General features: G+C 32.8%; 1 protein-coding gene across 49 annotated transcripts; it reads left to right on the top strand.

Annotated features, from left to right (window-relative positions):
• The first annotated feature begins 620 nt into the window (after positions 1-620).
• Positions 621-21,123, top strand: LOC115953241 (disease resistance-like protein DSC1). 49 transcript variants are annotated; one of them, XM_031070814.1, is made up of 20 exons: positions 621-1,416; positions 4,841-5,948; positions 6,134-6,406; positions 6,502-7,884; positions 8,616-8,779; positions 8,890-8,916; positions 9,043-9,115; positions 10,735-10,839; positions 12,072-12,229; positions 13,968-14,102; positions 15,484-15,518; positions 15,753-15,990; positions 16,260-16,355; positions 17,331-17,430; positions 17,944-18,048; positions 18,817-18,919; positions 19,722-19,874; positions 20,410-20,477; positions 20,607-20,653; positions 20,738-21,123. In XM_031070814.1, the coding sequence occupies exons 1-4, from the start codon at positions 920-922 to the stop codon at positions 7,801-7,803; spliced, it is 3,180 nt and encodes a 1,059-aa protein (XP_030926674.1). In that variant the 5' UTR covers positions 621-919; the 3' UTR covers positions 7,804-7,884; positions 8,616-8,779; positions 8,890-8,916; positions 9,043-9,115; positions 10,735-10,839; positions 12,072-12,229; positions 13,968-14,102; positions 15,484-15,518; positions 15,753-15,990; positions 16,260-16,355; positions 17,331-17,430; positions 17,944-18,048; positions 18,817-18,919; positions 19,722-19,874; positions 20,410-20,477; positions 20,607-20,653; positions 20,738-21,123. The 49 variants fall into 49 exon arrangements, 48 of the variants coding, with proteins under 48 accessions (XP_030926674.1, XP_030926676.1, XP_030926683.1 ...); XM_031070816.1 differs by having other exon boundaries at positions 20,720-21,123; XM_031070823.1 differs by having other exon boundaries at positions 6,502-6,627; positions 7,249-7,884; positions 20,410-21,123.
• Positions 21,124-22,094: the final 971 nt, after the last annotated feature.

The following is a 22,094-nucleotide window of genomic DNA, read 5'->3' as shown; positions in this document are numbered from 1 at the left end:
TAAACTTAATTTTAGATAAAGAAGTCAAATACTAATTTAAAAAAAAAAAAATTTGAGGAGCAATCAATGTATAGCTCCGTCTCTGTGTTCGCTACTTGTTGATGTTGGTTTTAATAACAGGATCGGAATATTTTCATCCGTAAATATCGGTTTACTATTTTAAAATTAGTGCAATATACAATTATATAAATATATAATAAAAATATTATTACTTATTACTATTGAGCTAAAATTTAAATTGGTAATAGAATAAACAAAAATTCTAATAGTGGATATGGTTTTTTTTAAAAAAAAGTAAAAATTGGTTAATTGCACACATCATACATTTGTCCTTACATATTGTATTCCACCCCAGTCCACAGTCCACACCGATTGGTGATACAAGGGAAAAAAATGGCACTTTTGTAAATAAATATGCCTGGAATGGTATTTGTAAGTAAGGCCCCTTCCAAGAAGTTTCATTTCAACTTAAAAATTGAAAAGTCTACCCTCCCCACGTGATTCCTTGTCTTTATTTCTACTTTTTACTTTTCCTTTCCCATCTTCTTTTTCTTTCGTTTGTTTGTGAGAGAATGTATGTTATGTTTTCCTTTTTTTTTTTTTTTTTTTGGGTTAATTTGTTGATCCTTGATCGGTGCGAATGTATGTGTGAGGAAACACAATGATTTAGTCAATTCCGCGTTGTCAATAAAGTAATTTTAATCATTGTTTTCTCACTCACTTTTTGACAAATGAAGGAGCCCCTGTTCAAAAGTTTGCACCACGGAATCTTCGCGGAAGTGGGACTTCCCTACTTTCAAGGCCTTCATTTCCATTCAAATATCGCTCTGTCAAAAAACTTGAAGCTTTACTCCTCATCTCTTATAATTCTCATTTCATCAAATCTTTCTTCTTCTCAATCTTCTGCTGGTAGATTCTAATGGATTTCCCGATCAATCAAGGATTCTCTTTTTCTTCTTCCACTCGCCAGTGTAACTACGATGTTTTTTTGAGCTTCAGAGGTGAGGATACCCGCAATGGTTTTACTGACCATTTATATCATGGTTTGTGTGACAAAAGTATTAATACCTTCATTGATAATGATCTGCAAAGAGGAGAAACAATTTCAGAGGAACTTCGCAGAGCTATTAGATCGTCAAGGATTTCAATAATTATATTCTCTCAAAATTACGCATTTTCGACTTGGTGTTTGGAAGAACTTGTCGAGATTCTTAACTGCAGGCTAAATGGACAACGGGTTGTACCTGTTTTTTACAAAGTAGATCCATCTGAAGTACGTAAGCAAGAAAAATGTGCTTTTAAAGAAGCATTGGCCGAACAAGAAAACAAATTCAAGAATAACAAAGAGAAGGTGCAGAGGTGGAGGACAGCTCTAAAAGAAGCGGCTGATTTATCTGGATGGCATTATAAGGATGGGTATGTATCTAATAACTAATGTTATGTGCTTTTATAACTTTTAGATTTCTAATGGTTTTGTTACAACCACAAATGCCAAATATGAAAAAAAAAAATATATATATATATATATATATTATGATTATCTCTTCAATTACTAAGTTAGTTAGGTTAGTAGAAATAAAAGAATTTAGGCGAAAAGCACATTTTAGTCTGTATATTTTCAAGCGATTCTCATTTTAGTCTCTAAATTTTATTTTTACCGATTTTAGTCCCTATTTTAAAAAACGCTTTCCATTTTGGTCCCTGTCGTTACTCATGTAACAGAATTATCTTACGTGACAAACGGTCCAACAGTAAATGCTGACATGTTCATTAAAATAATATCAAAAATATTATTTTTATTTTTAAAAATGTCACATCAATAATTTAATTTTTAAAAAACGTCACATCAGATAAAAATAATATAAAAATTTCTAACCTAATTATTTTTTAAAAAAAGAAAAAAAATTAGTTAAATTAATTTTTTTCTTTTTTTGGAAGAACATGAAAAAGGACTATGTGTTCTTCATTTTCTTCCCCTACTAAGCTTGCCCAGAAAATTAAAAATTAAAAATTTACTTTTCTTTTCTTGCATTTCCTTAGCAACTAAACCCATAAAATCACTTAGATTTACAAAATAAAAAGACATGCCCATAAAAATTTACAAGACACACACATTCAACAAGATTTTCTTATGCTTGGAAACCAAACACAAAAAACAAAAAACTCAAACCCAGATTTTCGGCCTCCATGCACAACCAAACCACAAACAACCACACAACCTTAAATTCAACAACCCACACACCTTTAACCCCAGATCTGAAGCCGCCGATTTAGTTAGCCTATGGGTTTTGAGAGAAAGCCACCACTGGTTTCGGCCATCAATTTAGAGAGAGAGTTTGGGTTTTCGTCCATGGGTTTAGAGAGAGAGAACTGGGTTTTCACTTCAAACTCAACCCGATCCATGCAATCATCATCCTTATCCACAAACCCAGAAATCAACATCGGAGTACAACATACACCACAAACCCAAAAATCAACATACACCACAAACCCAGATCAACAAAACTCACAATCCCCAAACCCACCATCGGAATGCACATCTCCACCACGATCTACACCACTGAGCTGAGAGATAGAGAGATGAAAGAGAGAGACTTACCGATCTGGGATAGAGAGACAACGATCTGTGAGTTAGAAAGAGTTTGAGCCATTTGGGTCTGAGTTTGAGCGAATCGTGATAGAGAGAGTAGGTCGTTTCAGAGAAAGAAAAGAAGAGAACCACCGCTGGTTGTGGTGGTGGCGGTACTAGCGATGAGTAGAGGAGGCCGGCCATGGAGGTTGAAACAGTTGTGAGAGTTTTGGAAGCAAGAGGAAGGTTTGAGATTTAGAAGGGAGGGGAACTGGTTTGAAGGTTTTCTTTTGAGTGTGTGAAAATTTTTTGGGTTTGGATGCCAAGGAAATACATGAGAAAAAAAAAAAAAAAAGAGAAGAAAGACAAAGAAAAGGGAAGAAAATAAGGGTTAATTTGCTAAGAATATGAGTCAATTTTTTGGGGGGAAGAACACAGAGAAAATGAAGAACACATAGTTCTGAGTTCTTCATGTTCTTCCCAAAAAAAGAAAAAAATTAATTTAACTAATTTCTTTTCTTTTTTAAAAAAATAATTAGGTTATAAATTTTTATATTATTTTTATTAGACATGACTTTTAAAAAAAAATTAAATTGTTGATGTGGCATTTTTGAAAATGTAAATAATTTTTTTAATATTATTTTAATGAACACGTCAGTATTTATTGTTGGACCGTTTACCACATAGGATAATTCTGTTAAATGAGTAACGACAGGGACCAAAACGGAAAGCATTTTTCAAAAGAGGGATTAGAAGCGGTAAAAATAAAATTTAAGAACTAAAATAGGAATCGCCTGAAAATGTAGAGACTAAAATATATTTTTTGCCAAAAATTTAATCATACTAATTAAAGAGTTTGTCTAACATATTTTTGAGTTTTTCTTCCCCTATTAGTAAGTTGCAAACACATCTCATGAGTTTTAATCCCATGACCTCACCTTTTACCCACACTTGTGATAAGAGGAGTTAGGGGTGTGCATGGGTCTGGTTGGGTCGGGTTGAGGGGATTTTTTGACCCAACCCACCATGGTGGGTCAAAAAAAATTCAACCCAACCCAACCCATCACATAAGTCCAACCCAACCCAACCCAACCCAACCCAACCCACATGGGTCGGGTTGGGTCGGGTTGAACCCATGGATTTGACAAATTTTTATTATTATTATTATTATTAAATTGAGTAGAAAAAAAAATTAATATATTAAAAAAACCTAAAGATTAGTATCAATGTAACTCCTTAAAGGTAAACAACACTAATAACTAAACAACAATAGTAATTTGTTAGGATTTGTGTGAACTAATTGGCTTTTATATAAGATAGGAAGAATTGACTATTTAAAAAAATTTATTAATTATATAATATATTATATATATATTAAATTAGTATTAGTAGGAGGAACTGAAGAAATGCTGCTCTATAGCTAGTTTTTTTAAAAAAATTATTAAATATAATATAATATAATATATATATATAAGTGCCCTATAATTGATTTAAAAAAATTATTAAATATAAAATATATTTTAAATATATATTAAATATGGGTGGGTCGGGTTGGGTTTGGCGGGTTTGTAATTTTATGACCTAAACCCAACCCAACCCACCATTAAAAAAATTTTTATAACCCAACCCAACCCACCAAGCCTAAAAAACCGACCCAACCCGACGGGTCGGGTTTGGCGGGTCGGTGGGTTTTGTGCACACCCCTAAGAGGAGTGTTGTTTGAATCAAGGCTCATCCACATAATCCTTTAAAAAAAATTTCTCTAATTTTCTTAATCATTTCATTTAATGTGTTATAAATGGGCTGTCAATAGGCTTTTTTCTCACCTAAGGTGAAGTTTCCATGCAACTATTTGCCAAAAGCCTAAAACAATTTCTTACTAGTGAAAAAAATAGAATGAATCAAAATCAAAGTTATGAATAAAGTATAGAATGTCATTTCGGTTTGGCAAAGAAACAAAATATACCTTTCGAAGACTTGATAATGTTATAGTTTCTCCCACCATTTTTTTTAAATCCAAAATTTCTTGAAGTATGGAAAGCCAAAATCTTATACTCAAAGAATAAAAAATAAGATAAATGATACTTCTCAAATACTTGAATTATGTCCTTTAATTCAATTGATAATATGTCAAAGTTTTAATTCAATTGATAATATGTCAAAGTGTAGGATGTAATGTACAAAACTAGACATCTTGATTCTTTTATTTTCATATTCATATTTTCAACTAGTCCAACTCATTTAATGTCTCATATACTTTGTGATTGGCAGCAGCTCTGAATTCAAATTCATCCAACAAATTATTGAAGAAATATTGTATACCAAATTAAATGGCATACAGTTATTTGTTGCTAAATATCCAGTTGGAGTAAATTCTCGTGCCAAGGAGATAGAATCACTTTTAAATATTAAGGTAGACGGATTTCGAATGGTAGGGATTCATGGTCTTGGGGGAATAGGTAAGACAACTATTGCAAAAGCTGTTTATAACAGAATTTTTAAGCATTTTGACGGAAGTTGCTTTCTAGAAAATGTTAGAGAAAGTTCTGAAACAAATAATGACATGATCCAACTACAAGAGAAAGTCCTTTTTAATATCTTAAGGGGCAAAGATTTGAAAGTGTTGAGTGTAGCCCATGGAACCAATATGATAGTGGAAATGCTTCTTCGTAAAAGAATTCTTGTTATTCTTGATGACGTGGATAAGACAAAACAAATAGAAAATTTGTTTGGAAATTATGATTGGTTTGCTTCAGGAAGTAGAGTCCTTATAACAACAAGAGACAGACACTTGCTCGATAATCTTGGAAAAGTTTGTACAACTTACAAGATGACGGAATTGGACAACTGTGAAGCTCTTGAACTTTTTAATCAACATGCATTCCAAGGAAATGAACTTGAGGAAGATTATTCTATACTTGCAAACCAAGTCATACAATATGCCAATGGCCTACCATTAGCTCTAACAATAATAGGTTCTGATTTGTGTGGAAAACCAAGATCTCAATGGGAAAGTGCAGTACAGCAATATGGAAAAATTCCTAAAGAAGATATTCATAATATACTTGAAGTAAGTTATGCTGGATTGGAAGCTACGGAAAAGGATATTTTTCTTGATATTGCATGTTTCTTCAAGGGAAGGAACAAGTATGATGTTGTAAATATATTACATGCTTGTGATTTATATCCAGGAAATGGTATTCCAAACCTTGTTAATAAATGTCTCGTAACCATTGGTCATGATGGCATATTGGGGATGCATGACTTGGTACAACAAATGGGTAGGGAAATTGTTCGGCAAGAATCACCAAAAATCCTCGAAACACGTAGCAGGTTATGGTATTATGATGATGCATGTGAAGTACTAACTGGAAGTAAGGTATAACTTATTTTTCTTTAGATTTTAACTTCTTTTTTCATCAGGTAGAAGTGATAATTTTTTCTTTTTAATATTATAGCAAATATAAGTTTAACAATATCATTTTTGCTTAAAATTTCATGATTATTATAGATTTGGCAAATTCTATTGTGTTATATGTTTCACTTAATTCTTTATCCAATCAGGGGTCAGACAAAATTCGAGGTATAATGTGGCATTCGCCTAATCGAATAACAGTGAAATTACATGATGAAGCTTTCAAAAAGATGGAAAATCTCAAATTTCTTATGGTTCGTAATGTAATTATTTCTGAAGAACTTATATATCTTCCCAATGGGTTAAAGTTACTTGAATGGCACGAATATCCTTTTCCTTTGCCATCCAATTATCGTCCTCAACAACTTGTTGTACTCGAAATGCCGCGTAGTTGCAGTAGATTGGGCAAGCTATTCATGAAGGTATGAGTATTAGTATTAATGAATTTTGATTTCTTTGGATGTTATTTCTAAAATTGTTTTGATGAACAATTTTTGGGGTCTTTTTTTCCTTGTAGGGGGGCCAGTACAATAATTTGAAAAGTATCAATTTGGAAAGGTGTATATCCATTAGAAAATTACCTGACTTGTGCACCCCAAACTTAGAGAGATTGAACATTAATGGTTGTGAAAATTTAATTGAGGTTTATGAGGCCATTGGATCTCTTGATAAGCTCAAAAGTTGGAGTCTCAAAAAATGCAAAAAACTTCAAATTCTTCCTAGCTGCTTTAGGTTGAAATCTCTTGAAGATATTAATCTAGATGGCTGTGTAAGTCTTGAAAAATTACCTGACTTGGGTGCCCCAAACTTAGAGAATTTGAACATGGATAATTGTGAAAATTTAATTGAGGTTCATGAGGCCATTGGATCTCTTGATAAGCTCAAAAGGTGGGATCTCAGCAATTGCAAAAAACTTCAAATTCTTCCTAGCAGCTTTAGGTTGAAATCTCTTAAAGATATTTATCTAAATGGCTGCGTAAGTCTTGAAAAGTTACCTGACTTGGGTGCTCCAAACTTAGAGTATTTGAACATTAATAATTGTGAAAATTTAATTGAGGTTCATGAGGCCATTGGATCTCTTGATAAGCTCAAATTATGGGATCTCATGAAATGCAAAAAACTTCAAATTCTTCCTAGCAGCTTTAGGTTGAATTCTCTTGAAGAAATTGATCTAGATGGCTGCGTAAGTCTTGAAAAATTACCTGACTTGGGTGCTCCAAACTTAAAGATTTTGCTCATGGAAAATTGTGAAAATTTAATTGAGGTTCATGAGGCCATTGGATCTCTTGATAAGCTCAAAAGGTGGGATCTCAGCAATTGCAAAAAACTTCAAATTCTTCCTAGCAGCTTTAGGTTGAAATCTGTTAAAGATATTTGTCTAAATGGCTGCGTAAGTCTTGAAAAATTACCTGACTTGAGTGCTCCAAACTTAAAGATTTTGCACATGAAAAATTGTGAAAATTTAATTGAGGTTCATGAGGCCATTGGATCTCTTGATAAGCTTAGGGAGTGGTGTCTCAGGGATTGCAAAAAACTTCAAATTCTTCCTAGCAACTTTAGGTTGAAATCTCTTGAAGATATTGATCTAGATGGCTGCGTAAGTCTTGAAAAATTACCTGACTTGGGTGCCCCAAACTTAAAGAGATTGAGCATAGATAATTGTGAAAATTTAATTGAGGTTCATGAGGCCTTTGGATCTCTTGATAACCTTAGTGTGTGGTGTCTCACGGATTGCAAAAAACTCCAAATTCTTCCCAGCACCCTTAGGTTGAAATGTTTAGAATTTATTAGACTAAGCGACTGCGCAGATATGATATAAAGCTATATTGCTACAGTACATATCTATATATCAGACTGCATGTCGTTGGATCTACCATCATCATTCAGACTATTTAATCAGGTGCGCTCTCTCCCCTTCTCTCTATATATTTAAGTTTAAGTGATATATATTACAAGAATCTCTAAATTTCAATTTCTTGTTTTTGCTAAATGCAAGCGGTTTCTAGAAATATTCATGGATCCCTCGATTTCTTATCACAATTATCTTGTACTACCAAGAATTGAGATTTCGAAGTGGTTCAAATTGAACCATCAGAGTGTTGGAAATTCTGTATCATTCGTGGTTGGCCGTGAATTTAAAACATTAATTCTCTGTTTTGCTTTTCGATCGACGGAGGTCAAAGATACAGAAGCAACTTGTTTCGTTGTTTCCACCAATGGTTTTTCAGAAAAACATGAAGCATGGCCAGACTCTATATCAGGAGTTTCTGAGCATCTCTTATTATGTCCTGTATATTTCTTTCTTTAATGTGGTATAACTATTGAGAACTTCTTGATTTGGATGGAAAACATAAGAATATGCAACGTTTGAGAAGTCTCTATGCACTATGCAATCCTATCCTCTCTTTTTTCCCTTAATTAGGGATCAATTTGTATATTTTCTTTCTGCTTATTGTTAAGATATTAAATTTACTGTAAAACAGATTTAGGTGTTTAAACTTTAACTCTCGGAGTTGAAAATGGTTTAGATCTATCCAGCCAAGTTGAATCATGTAATGGTTAGTGTGCTAAAATGTTGAAAGGTCCTATTAGTCTAAATGTTTATCTTTGTTGTTTCTTTCTACTTTTTAGGTTTGAAGTGTCTGCAGGAATTAAAAGCCTCTGAGATATGACCATGGAAATGTTATTTTGTGGATCCCCTACTTTAGTGATCAATGTTTTGGTGAATATTTTTGGATGGGAGGATGGTACCAGGTCGATGGGTTAAATTTCAACCTTTTCATAGTAGTTCAGTGGTATTGAACTCTCTCTTTTCTTTGAAAATATCTTAAACCAATTTCCTCGTTCATTAAATGCTTAAAAAATATATTATCTTTTTTTTTTTATTTTTTTTTTGGTTGGCTAGATTCAGCTTTGAGAGCTAAGATGAAAGGTAAAGAGTAGACTCCTCTGCTACAGCATGTACTAATTTTTTTTTTTGCAATCACTTGTGATTTAGAGATTTAAATAGTTTTATAAAAATTTATTGTTTCAAATCTTTTTGGATTTTTTTGTCTAGGAATGTGGAGCACTCATCAAAGGACTAGATCCTATGTCAAGGTCATAAAGAGGTACTCTTTACAGTGAAAAAGGTAGGTAATTTATTTAAATACTTTTGGAAAGGCATCTTTGAAAGTGCACCTTGTTCTTAATGTTCAAAAAATTAAATAAAATTTTTGGATCACATATTAGGATAATGAGTTGATTGTTAATCAACATGACAATCCTTGGTTAGTTTTATTGACAAAAAACAAACAGGTGTTTGTTGAGATTTTTTATTATTATTTAATTCTAATTTTTTTGCACTTGAAAAGAGTTTGGCATAATGTTATTAGAAGACTATTCAAACAGCTAAACAATAATTTTAGAGGTTCTAAATGCTGCAAATTTGGAATTGACTGCCAAAGGAAGGTATTTGCAATTGAGAAGAATTGGGATTACGGAGTCTGTTCATAAGACTGCTCATGCAGCAAAACCAATAAGGAGTGTTTAATTAGGATAAGGACTCAAAGATTGGCTTATTTCTTTATTTAGTTTATTTGGTTTGATTTAATATGTATTAGAATATGTTTCCTGATCATTATATTTAAGGTTTTTTTCCTAGGTAAATTGGGGAAGGGGTGGAACCCCAATACTAGAGATCGTAAGAGCTGTTTGACCCACTATAGTATCCCTTCAACCCCTCATATTCGTGATTGATTATTTAATATATTTGGTTGGGATCTGTGGAAGAATATTATTTATATATGATTGGTTGAGGAATTATTTTTAGAAACAAAATATAAAATCGCTTGTTTTTATTTACTAGTTAATCTTTTGATAATTAGAAATATTTGAATTAATGAGGATGAATAGGGCCACAACTTCATCATTGTTGGGATCGCAATTCACAACTGTACTTGCAGATAAAATTTTTTCATCCCTTAAGTTCATTTACATGCTTAAAAATGATATTTTCATTTGCATGCTTAAAGATCTTTCTATCTATTAGGTTACTTTGTTCACATCTGATAGACCATTCTCTAAAGCTCAAACTAAATTCTCAAAGTAGTTCCGAGTCATGTTGCCATTGCCCATTGGAATACAATATTATAACTGACTCGGAAGTAAGAGGAAACTGATTTGGCTCCATGATCAGTCAAGTCTCTTTATGATCAAGATAGCCTATTGGCTTATCCATAATGAATACTTAGATGGAAGGAGCATAATTCAGAAATATAGTTCTCAGATGTGGGCTGCCTTGTGGAGGATGATATAGTTCTCAGATGTGTGGGCCTCCCTGTGAAGGATTTAACTCCCTTTCAAAGCCATCATTTTTCCTATGGGAACTATTATATGATGGTTTTCTAGTGAGAAGGGAGTTAGCAATTAGGAATCTCATCATTGATGTTTCTTGCCCTTTATGTGCTACAGAAGAGGAATGCCTAGACCACCTATTTATTGCCTATGACTTAGCTAGTGCAATGTGGTTCACATCATCGCTCACCATTTGAAATTAGGTCCTAGAGCCAAAGTCAAGTCAAAATTAGGTTTCTTCTTGGCTGGAAAGAGTGTATCAGTCACAAGACTAGTGCAATCACTTCACTTTCATCTTTGCCAACACTCTTTGGGCTATTTTAATACATAGAAACAAAGTAATGCACGAAGGAATAACTGTTAATGCTAGCTTCTAACTCTTAAGTCATAGTGCTTACCTTTCTTTTATTTGTAGGGATGCGGCAAACACATTGGAAGTAGACACTGCATTTAAACCACTTGATGAACTTTTCAGTAGTTTTCTTGGAAGTATAGCACATGACATGATCATAAATTGGAGGTATGGATCTCTCTCTTTTCATGATATGTCTATATGATAGTGTAAAACCTATAAAGAATTCGGTAAGTAAAATTATTGTTGGATGCTTCATACGGTCCTATGTATTATATGTGGCACGTATGAAGATATGTCATAATTGGAAACTCATATGATGGGGGCAATTTCTTGATTCAGTATTTTGGGGAAAAGAGGGCAGTTTCTTGAGATTATCTAAGTGCATTGGTTGAATGGGTTTATATTTGCCCCCATATTTCAATGTGATGTCATGATCCGTGTAGTTGTTTATTTATTATTTTTTATTTTAAAAGTTTATATCATGTCAAAGTAATCTTTGAATGTTTGGAACTTGATGCCGGCATGCGTGATGTGGTTAGTGTGGATAGAGCGTAATAACGGTATTTTTGTGGAGGGCATGAGATCTATTGAGAAAGGTACATGCCATAGCAGAGGCGTCTACTCTTTACCTGGTCTTCTGTAGAGTTTTATGTAATAAAATATATCCGAAGTCTTTCATCTATTGAGTGATATTATTGGATGAGTGAAACATCTATTACGTATCTTGCTTAATTGATCCTTAAGTATCTTCTTTAAAAATTATTTTAATAAGCATGCTTCTAAACCATTCATTTGAAGATATGTTAATATGTTTAAAACTATTGTTCTGGTTTTGAAAAAAAAAAAGATTTTCTTGAATAATCCTATTCTAATTACTGTTTTGGGGAGATTGGGGGGTGGGGCTGAAGTTAAAAGCTGTGTACACTCTAGTATTCTTTTGGCTGTATAGAATGCTCAATGAATCCCCAGATGAGGGGTTGCCAGGTAAATTCCTAGGCATTGTTTAAATCAATATAGCTAGCTCAAATGTTCTTATGGTTGAGATATGGTGCTTAATGCTAACTAGTACATATGCATTTGTGATTGCTTTAAAAGCAAACCAAAAGTACACCCTAGGATTTGCATTTGATTGTGCAATGGAAGTTGTAAGCAACACATGCTTTATAATTGGGATTTGAGGTTATTGTGTTATACATTGCATCTAGATAACTCTCAAATATATTGTAATGTTTCTTTAGATGATGTGGACAGTGTAGCTGAACCTTATAAATTACCAATTTTTTCATCATCTTTCATATGATCTTTACTAGGTAGTCTTTTCAAATGCTATTAATATGCATCATTTGTCTCTTGTTGATCCTTTGCACGTAAATTTCTGTATAACCCAATTATGCCAGGAGTTCCAGAAATATTATGTGGAGGTAATGCTGAAATTCTTTAATTTGGAGCTGCATTATGGGGAATTTATCTTGTAGCAACTAAAGTGATGATTGGTGGTACCTAGTGATTTAAAGGGTATTTGGAGCAAAGATGTTTGGATCCCTTGTAGTATGAGGTCAGTCAGTTTTGGGATTTTCATGTACTTGTCACTAGAGAATATGGATCAATTGATTGATTTTTCAAATATATGGAAACTGAAGTGTGGGTTGATATAGTTTTCGAAAATCGTCAAACTGGAATTTCAATGCTCTTGGAATTTCACTAATACTATGTATGTTTCTAATTGATGATCTTTTTCTCTTTTCATTCATAAGTGATTTGGTTCTCACTTTTGGAGTTATGTGTGCATTTGTAAAAGACTATATAGTGATTATGAATCCATGTGACATTCAATCGCTTCCATAATCGATCATCAATCAATATATATATATATATATATATAAAAGCAAAGACCTCATGCGGGAGAGCATGAGGTTCTACCATGTGGCTCTCTATTGGAGTAACTTTTGCATTTGACTTTCCATCTCACCTTTTCTTAAAAAATGGAATTTTAATGTCCTTTTAGAATTTGAAAGGATGTGGATTATTTAATTGCTTCAACAAAAACCATTAAACCAGTACACCTCTCTTTCTCTGTTAACTGTTCAGCTCCCCTTTAAATTAATGCACACAATATTGTTTCTTTAGAAATCAATATCATTTCACCAGGTTCCTCTGTCTCTCCTTTTCTAAAATTTCAAATGTTATGCTCTTCTCTTTCTCATTCAATTTTTTTTTTTTAAAAAAAGAAAAGGATTATGAGCTACTTTGAGAATCTTAGGGATTCTGTAGGGGAAGGCTTTGCCGGCCAGCCCTTGAAACTCTGTCTCCAATTGAGCGCATCTTGGCACTTTTGTTTTATCCATATGTACTTCGACTTGTATTCTCTGTTTGTTAGCAATTCAGAAATTTTTACTAAAAATTTTCCTACCAAAACTAAATGGAATATGAATAAGTAGCACCTCAAAAAGATATCACTTTATTCTCAATTTGTCTTTTAACATTTTGAATGATTCCAAGAATATAGGACTAACGCAGAAGATTAACGATTGACCTGTCAAGGTAAAAAAAAAATACTTTGTTTGGGTTTTTTAATGCTATAGTTAAATCCCTCCTTGGCAGCTTTAATGTGTCAATGGCTATATTGGAAAAATCTTTTTCAATAGCTCTATTTTGGCCCCCTTTTTTTATATGCCATACCAATTAACAAAAGACAAATGACCAAGAGCAATCTTTGAAATTCCTAGAGCCAAAGATGTTTGTCACTTGCTTGAGTTATCTTATGGTGAATGAAATTGCTATATTTGACATGAACCTTAATCATATTATGATAAATATTTGGGTCATTCATAATATGAGTTGCTATTGAAATTTTGTCCTCCTCAAAATTTTCCGGCTTCATAGGTTTCACCTTGGTTCAATTGTGGTTTTTGAAGAGCTTTTCTACTCATAACAGATTTCCAGTAATCGCATTTTTTGCGCCTATCTCAATGGTGTGTAAAGTGTTGCTCAAGATGGAGGATTGGCATGCCTTTCCGTTAAGCAGCCCAAACAATAATTACAAATAATGATTCTTAATTTAATTTATATAGTTCCAGATGATGAATCAACTCCAATTGGAACTACAACTTAGCGTATGACATTCTTTGAATATTTTTGAAAACAATTACTACCAAATCTGGTCACTAATTCTGCTTCTCTTCACTTAATGAGATTCTTTAGGAATTTAATAGATATCCTACTTTGAACAAGATTGCATTAAGTTCATCTATGAATGAATATTTACACAATTTCTTTTTAAAATTTTCTTTCAGGTTTTAACTACTGTTTTTGATTACACAAGAGCAACCCTTAAATAATTGATGACATATTTGCATCACTTGCATTGAAGATTCATGATGGTGAAAATGGCCATTATGTGTGGGATGTTTTTTCGGTATTAGTTATTGGTATGTAAGACTTGGTATTAGTAGCAAAAGATATATTTCTTACTATATTTGGCCATAAATATTGTATATTGGAAGCTTTAAGGAGGCTGAAAATTCATTATAGATGAATCATTATGATCTTGTTAATAAGTTGAACAAAATGGTCAAACTTCACCCTTTCGTTTTTCTTTATAAAGATGGTTGTGGTTAAACAAAAATATCTTCCCGCTGGACTCTATTGCATTACTTCCTGTTGGACTATGAGTTGAAAAAAATGGTCAAACTTCACCCTTTCATTTCCACCTTGCAATTTGATTTTCATTTCTTATAATATTTGTCTCTTATTTATTGAGAAATTTTCTGCTTCTTGTGCATAATTTCTTCTTATGACATTTTCAATTTTACCAAATCACAAGTATGCTTACTGATTGTTTGAAATTGAAATTTAAGTAAAGCACACAAGCTGTTCGATGAAATGCTTTGTGAAGATATTGAACCTATTTGCTTAGGTGTTTCTGACCTATGCAATTCATCAAGCCAATTGTTCATGTTTTATTGTTAATTTCTAAAAAATAATTTTGTTTCTTTACCTTTATTGATTCGCTGAATAATATTACTTAGGTTTTTCCATTATTTTATTGAGAGGTAAGTGACAACAGAATGAGAATGCATCAAACATATTACCAAGAGAAATAAAAATCAACTTTGCACTAAACTATAGACTCAGAATTCTTGAGTACCTTCCTTTCTCAAAGAGGCTATGGTAGCAAGTTAAGTCATAGTGTCTAATATAATCCGAGGCATATAGCTGGTACCAAGTAGTCCTTTGGGGGTAAAAATAATTTGAAGGCCAATAGTTTGAAAAGCACCATAAGAAAAATTGCTAGGTCTGCAGTGGTTTATTATGCTTGTATACTTATTTTCTACATTGCCAAAATAAGAACAAACTTCAAAGAAAGTGTGAATTCAAAACTGAATTCCATTGCAGAATGTTCTAACCAAAGTTACTCTTTTTTTATTGATTGAATTGCTCGTATGGTTACTGCATTTTTCCATTTTCTGCCTTTTTTTCCCCTTAATGTGGTTTAACTATCAAGAACTTTTAGATTTGGATGGAAAACGTAAGAATATGCAATGTTTGAGACGTTTCTATGCGGTATGAAATCCTATCCTTTTTTATTTTCCATAATTGGGATTCAATTTGTATATTTTCTTCCTGCTTATTGTTAAGATATTAAATTTACTGTAAAACAGATTTGAGTGTTTAAAGTTCAACTCTCAGAGTTGAAAATGCTTTAGATCTATCCAGCCAAGCTGAATCATGTAATGGTTAGTGTGGTAAAATGTTGAAAGGTCCTTCTAGTCTAAATGTTTATCTTTGTTGTTTCTTTCTACTTTTTAGGTTTGAAGTGTCCGCTGGAATTCAAAACCTCTAAGGTAAGATCATGGAAATGTTATTTTATGGTTCCCCTACTTTAGTTATAAGTGTTTTTGTGAATATTCTTGGATGGGAGGATGGTACCAGGTCAATGACTTAATTGCAACCTTTTCAATATAGTTCAGTGGTATTGAACTCTCTTGTTTTCTTTGAAAATATCTTAAACCAATTTCCCCTTTTATTCAATTGCTTAAAAAATACATAATCTTTTCTTCTTCTTTTTTGATGCCTAGATTCAGATTCTAGAGCTAAGATGGGAAGTAAAGAGTAGACTCCTCTAATATGGCATGTACTCTTTTTTATTTTTTATTTGCTATCACTTATGATTTAGAGATTTAAATAGTTTTTATACAAATTAATTGTTTCAAATCTTTATTTGGGTCTTTTTGTAAAGGAATGTGGAGCAATCATTAAAGGACTAGATCCTATGTCAAGGTCATCAAGTGGTACTCTCTACAGATAAAGAGCTAGGTAATTCATTTAAATACTTTTGGAAAAGCATCTTTGATAGTGCACCTTGCTCTTAATGTTCTTAAAATTAAATAAAAATTTTGGATCACGTATTAAGATAATGAGTTGATTGTTAGTCAAAATGACGATCTTTGATTAGTTTTGTGACAAAAAACAAGCAGATGTTTGTTGAGATTTGGTTTTGTTTAATACTAAATGATTTGCACTTGAAAAGAGTTTGGCATAAAGTTGTCATAAGAATATTTAAACAGCTAAAAGTATTTTTACAGGTTCTGAAAGCTGAAAATTTGAAATGGGTTGCCGAAGGAAGGTATTTGGAGTTGAGAAGAATTGGGACTATGGAGTCTGTTCATAAGACTACTCAGGTAGCCAAACAAATAAGTAGTTTTAATTAGGATAAGGAGTCAAAGATTGGCTTATTCATTTATTTGGTTTATTTTATTTGCTTTAATATGTATTAGAACATGTTTCCCGATCATAATATTTAAGAGGTGTTGGAACCGCTAGAGTATCCCTTCAACCCCTCAGATTCGTGATTGATCATTTAATAAAATAAAAAATAAAAAAATTACGTGTTTTCATCATTGTTGGGATTGCAACTGTACTTGCTGATAAAATTTCTTCATCCTTTAAGTTCTATTTCTTTTTTAAAAACGATCTTTCTATCTTTTAGGTTCTTGCGTTTGAATCTGATTGACCATTCTCTAAAGCTCAAACTAAATTCTCAAAGTAGTTTTGAGTCATGTTGCCATTGAATACAACATTATAACTAATTCGGAAGTACAGGGAAACTAATTTGACCCCATGATCAGTCAGATCTCTTTACTATGAAGAGAACCTATTGGCTTCTCCATAATGAACACTTAGATGGAAGAAGCATAATTCAGAGATATAGTTCTCAAATGTGGCTGCCCTATGGAAGATGATATAGTTCTTAGATGTGGGCTTCCCTGTGAAAGATTTATCTCCCTTTCAAAGCCATTATTTTTCCAATGGAAACTATTAAATGATGTTTTTCTAGTGAGAAGGGAGTTAGCAATTAGCAATCTCATCATTGATGTTTCTTGCTGTTTATGTGCTACAGAAAAGGAATGCCTACACCACCTATTTATTGTCTATGACGTGGTTCAGATCACCACTCACCATTAGAACTTAGGTCCTAGAGCCAAAGTCAAGTCAACCTTAAGTTTCTTCTTGGCTGGAAAGAGTGTCAGTCACAAGACCAGTGCTATCACTTCACTGTCATCTTTGCCAACACTCTTTGGGATATTTTAATACATAGAAACAAAGTAGTGTATTACTATCCCAGGTCATAGTGCTTAGCTTTCTTCTATTTGTAGGGATGCAGCAAACACATGGGAAGTGGACACTGAATTTAAACCACCTGATGTACTTTTCTGCAGTTTTCTTGGATGTATAGCACATGATCATATATTGGAGGTGTGTGGATCTCTCTCTCTTTTCATGATATGTCTATATGATGGTGTAAAACCTATAGAGAATTTGGTAAACAAAATTATTGTTGCATGCTTCATACGGTTCTATGTATTAATATTTTTGGATCACATGTTAAGATAATGAGTTGATTGTTAATTAAAATTATGATCTTTGGTTAGTTGTGTTCACAAAAACAAACAGGTGTTTGTTGAGTTTTTGGTTTTGTTTAATACCAAGTTATTTGCACTTGAAAAGAGTTTGGCATAAAGTTGTATAAGACTATTCAAACAGCTAAACAATAATCTTAAGAGGTTCTAAAAGCTACAAATTTGGAATGGGCTGCCAAAGGAAAGAGTGTATCAGTCACAAGACCAGTGCAATCACATCACTGTCATCTTTGCCAACACTCTTTGGGCTATTTTAATACATAGAAACAAAGTAGTGCATGAAGGAATAACTGTTAATGCTAGCTTGTAAAGTCTTAAACCATAGGGCTTACCTTTGTTCTACTTGTAGGGATACAGCAAACACATGGGAAGTGGACACTGCATTTAAACCATCTGGTGTACTTTTCAGCAGTTTTCTTGGAAGTATAGCACCTGACATGATCATATATTGGAGGTATAGATCTCTCTTTTTTCATGATATGTCTATATGATGGTGTAAAACCTATAAAGAATTTGGTAAAATAAAATTATTGTTGGATGCTTCATACGGTTCTATGTATTATATATGGCGTGTATGAAGATGAAAAGATAACAGTCTAGCTCCATTAGATATTTCATAATTGGAAACTCATATGTTGGGATCAATTTCTTGAGTCAGTATTTTGGCGAAAAGAGGGTAGTTTCTTGTGATTATCTAAGTGAATTGGTTGAATGGGTCTGTACTTGCCCAATGTGATGTCATGAACCATGTAGTTGTTTTAATTTTTTTTAATTAAAATAAGTTTTTATTATGTCAAAGTAATCTTCAAATGTATGGAACTTGGTGCTAGCATGCATGATGTGGTTCGTGTGGAAAATTTTAGGAGGGTATGAGATCTATTGAGAAATTGAAGTCCTTGCCACTTCTCACTTTGTTTGAATGATCTCAAGCATTTTACTAACTGTACTTCTATTTATATTTTCAATTTTCTCTTAGATCTTCTTTTTGATTTGCCTGTACTTCTTCAAGGTGCATTATGCTCATCATTGTGAGCACACCGTAAAAAAACTAAATATATTTGAAAAAGTAAGGTGAAGATGGAGATAGTAGTTTTAAGATTCGCTAGATTCGGGTATAAATAAATAAAAATCTGTTTGACACACCTTAACAGTATCTTCTTTTTATTATGAGCATCATATCAGCTCTCTACATTTCTCTATTTAATATAACTTTGGTATTTAGATTATTTATTACGAGGCTCTGGAAAAGCTTGAACAAGTCTAGCTGCCAAGGAACAACAATAGTTTTGAGATGGATGTGAAAATTAGTCCAAAGATTAACAAAGGTATACCTGGTCTTTTGTAGAATTTTATGTGATAAAATATATCCGAAGTCTTTCATCTATTGAGTGATATTATTGGATGAGTGAAACTGAAACATCTATTACATATCTTGCTTAATTGATCCTTAAGTATCTTCTTTAAAAATTATTTTAATAAGTATGCTTATAAACCAATTCATTTGAAGATATATTTAAAACTATTTGTCTGGTTTTGAAAAAAAAAATATATATATATATATATATATATTTTCCCTTGAATAATCCTGTTCTAATTACAATTTATGGTGGATGGGGGGTAGGCTTGCAATTAAAAGCTTTGTACACTCTAGTACTCTTTTAGCTGTATGGAGTGCTCAATGAATCCCCAGATGAGGGGTTGCTAGGTAATTCCTAGGCATTGTTTAAATCAATATGGCTAGCTTAGATGTTCATATGGTTGAGATATGGTGCTTAAGGCTACCTAGTACATATGCATTTGTGATTGCTTTAAAAGAAAACCAAAAGTACTCCCTAGGAATTTGCGTTTGATTGTGCAATAGAAGTTGTAAGCAACACATGCTTTATAATTGGGATTTCAAGTTATTGTGTTGATCATTGCATCTAGTTAGCAGTCAAATTTTGTGTAATGTTTCTTCAGATTGCAGACAGTGTAACTGAACCTTATAAATTACCGATTTTTTCATCATCTTTCATATGATCTTTACTAGTTTGTCTTTTCAAATGCTACAAATATGGATCATTTATCTCTTGTTGATTCTTTGAACATAAATTTATGTACAACCCTATTAATTGTCAGGATTTCCAGAAATATTTTGTGATTAGGTAATGCTGAAAGTCTTTAATTTGGAGCTGCATTATGGGGAATTTATCTTGTTGCAACAAAAGTGATGATTGGTGGTACCTAGTGATTTTATGGGTATTTGGAGCAAAAGAAGTTTGGATCACTCGTATATATGAGGTCAGTCATTTTTGGGATTTTTATGTACATGTCACTAGAGAATATAATCAATTGATTGATTTTACAAATATATGGAAACTGAAGTGTGGGTTGGTATAGTTTTCGGAAATAGCCAAACTGGAATATTGGATGGTCTTGTGTGCTTCTCTCTTCAATTTTTCTAAGACAATAATACTGATTTAGGTTTCTTATTGATGCGATTTTTCTCTTTTTATTCATAAGTGATTTGGAGTTGTGTGAGCATTACTGCATTGTAAAACACTATTTAGTGATTATGAATCCATATGACATTCAAACTTTTCATGAATTATATTTTATTGATGTAATTTTTTTTATTAGTAAGTTATGCATGCACCTAGTGGGTTCTCCACTCATCTTGTGGGAGGAAAAAGTGTAATTTGAGTTAACACGGATTGGCTTGAGTGTTGTGAATTTCTTAAGTCTATATCTGAATTGTTTTTCTTCTCCTTTCAAAATCTAGTTATAATATCAAGGCCTTTGTGAAATGACATCGATTTATCATACCTTGATTCAGTTTTTGGGCAAGAAGACATGGATGGAAAATAGCCATACAATTAAACACAAGTGGGATTGCTGGCAATGGTGAGCAAAAGAGCCTCAATGGCAACAACCTTGATTTTGGTTGCACTTGATTGGGTTGAATTGAAGCATTGTTCTGATGCAAATTGTTGTTTACAATAATATGTTCCTGAATTGATCCTACTACAACAGCTAAGGGCTGCAGATCAGAGCCACCTATAGTCTGAAGCATCAAAATGGTTCGTCTCCTTTTTGGATAAATAATAATATAAACTTCAGCTCAACATAAATCTGAATTCTTGTAGCCTTTGAAATGCAAGCAGCTCTTCAAGTATCCAAGACAGAAGAAGATGAAAAGAAAACATTCCAGATTCAAGAAGATGAAAAGAAAACATTCCAGATTATGAATCATAATCGTATTCCTCAGCACCCTCTTCAGCAATAGGCTCAAGCCTTGGTGAATTGGAAGGCTTCTTCAGAGGGTAAATAATGGGAGCAGGGGCTGCTACCTCAACCCAATAATTCAAGTTTATGATCTCCTTAGCCATTGAAGGTTGATATAAAGAGAAACAAATTCTGTAAATAATTCCTGTTGATGATGATTTTTTTTTTTCCTTGTATTTAAAGAAAAATGAGAGAAATGGGATTTCCTTAGAATCGTTCTAGGAGTTTTTGAGTAATGCAGATCACAAGAAATTGACTGTGATGAGTATAAACTTGGGGCTTTTAATAATATATGAAGAGGAAGTGCAAAACAAATAGGAAAAATATATCTAAAAGGAAGAAACAATGAAAGTTCTGAGTCATAGTTAATTGATGGTAGTACTCAGTCCCTTGTGGACAATGTTGAAGAAAATGAAAATGGCTTGGAACAGAGGAAAGTTCGTATCATAATAGAATAAGCCACTGAACATTCACCACAGAAAAGACAACGTTAAATGTGTGAGAAATTTGTTGGGACTTCACATGGGAGCCCACAAATAATACACCCTCACCAAAGGAATATTTTCAAGTACTTCCAGAGTATAGTAAAATGGTATTTCTTCTTTTCACATTCACGGTGGACTAACCATGAATTTAATGAGTGTACCTTACTGTAAATTTGAGAGGAATGAGCATTATTTACCATCCTTCAATAGTACCTAAAAATTAATCCTTAACTTGACCTGACCTTGATGGCTATACAGCTGCCAGTAATGTTTTTATTTAGGCCGAAAACAAAATGGAATCAAGAGACAAGTTATAAATGCCCGTATGACATTACTTAATAAGGGTTTTTCACACTTCCTATCTGTAGAAATCAGGTTAATTGACTACACCGACTATCTTGATTGCGAAAGCATAAATGCCGAAATGAAAAATCCCTTCTAAATATGAAGCTTAGCAAGCTAATCAAGGAACTAAAGAATCAGTCTTTCTTAATTTATAAAATTATGACGCAATAAAAATTTCTGTTGGTTGTTGACGTGGAGAGTTTGTTCTAGATTAGAAGAAGCAGTTAAGAGGCCCTTTTGGGAGGAGACATGTCACCCATAAGAGAAATTGTTGTGCCAATTGTAAATGCATGTATGTATTAGCAATCCTGTGAAAATTTAATGAAAGGAGATTAAACATGCAACCCAAATGTAAAATAACCATCATGCTAGGGGCGGCACCACATTATCTTTAGGTGGTTCGAAT

The sequence above is a fragment of the Quercus lobata genome, chromosome 7 (assembly GCF_001633185.2).
Source record: "Quercus lobata isolate SW786 chromosome 7, ValleyOak3.0 Primary Assembly, whole genome shotgun sequence".
NCBI classification, from domain to species: domain Eukaryota; kingdom Viridiplantae; phylum Streptophyta; class Magnoliopsida; order Fagales; family Fagaceae; genus Quercus; species Quercus lobata.
The sequence above is the reverse complement of the archived record's forward strand: the minus strand, read 5'-3'. Positions and strand labels throughout refer to the sequence as shown.

Coding starts and splice junctions, on each gene's coding strand:
- LOC115953241 (XM_031070800.1), top strand. CDS start 920: ATGGATTTCCCGATCAATCAAGGATTCTCTTTTTCTTCTTCCACTCGC. Junction 1,417..4,840: donor GGATGGCATTATAAGGATGG/GTATGTATCTAA, acceptor TGTGATTGGCAG/CAGCTCTGAATTCAAATTCA. Junction 5,949..6,133: donor AAGTACTAACTGGAAGTAAG/GTATAACTTATT, acceptor TTATCCAATCAG/GGGTCAGACAAAATTCGAGG.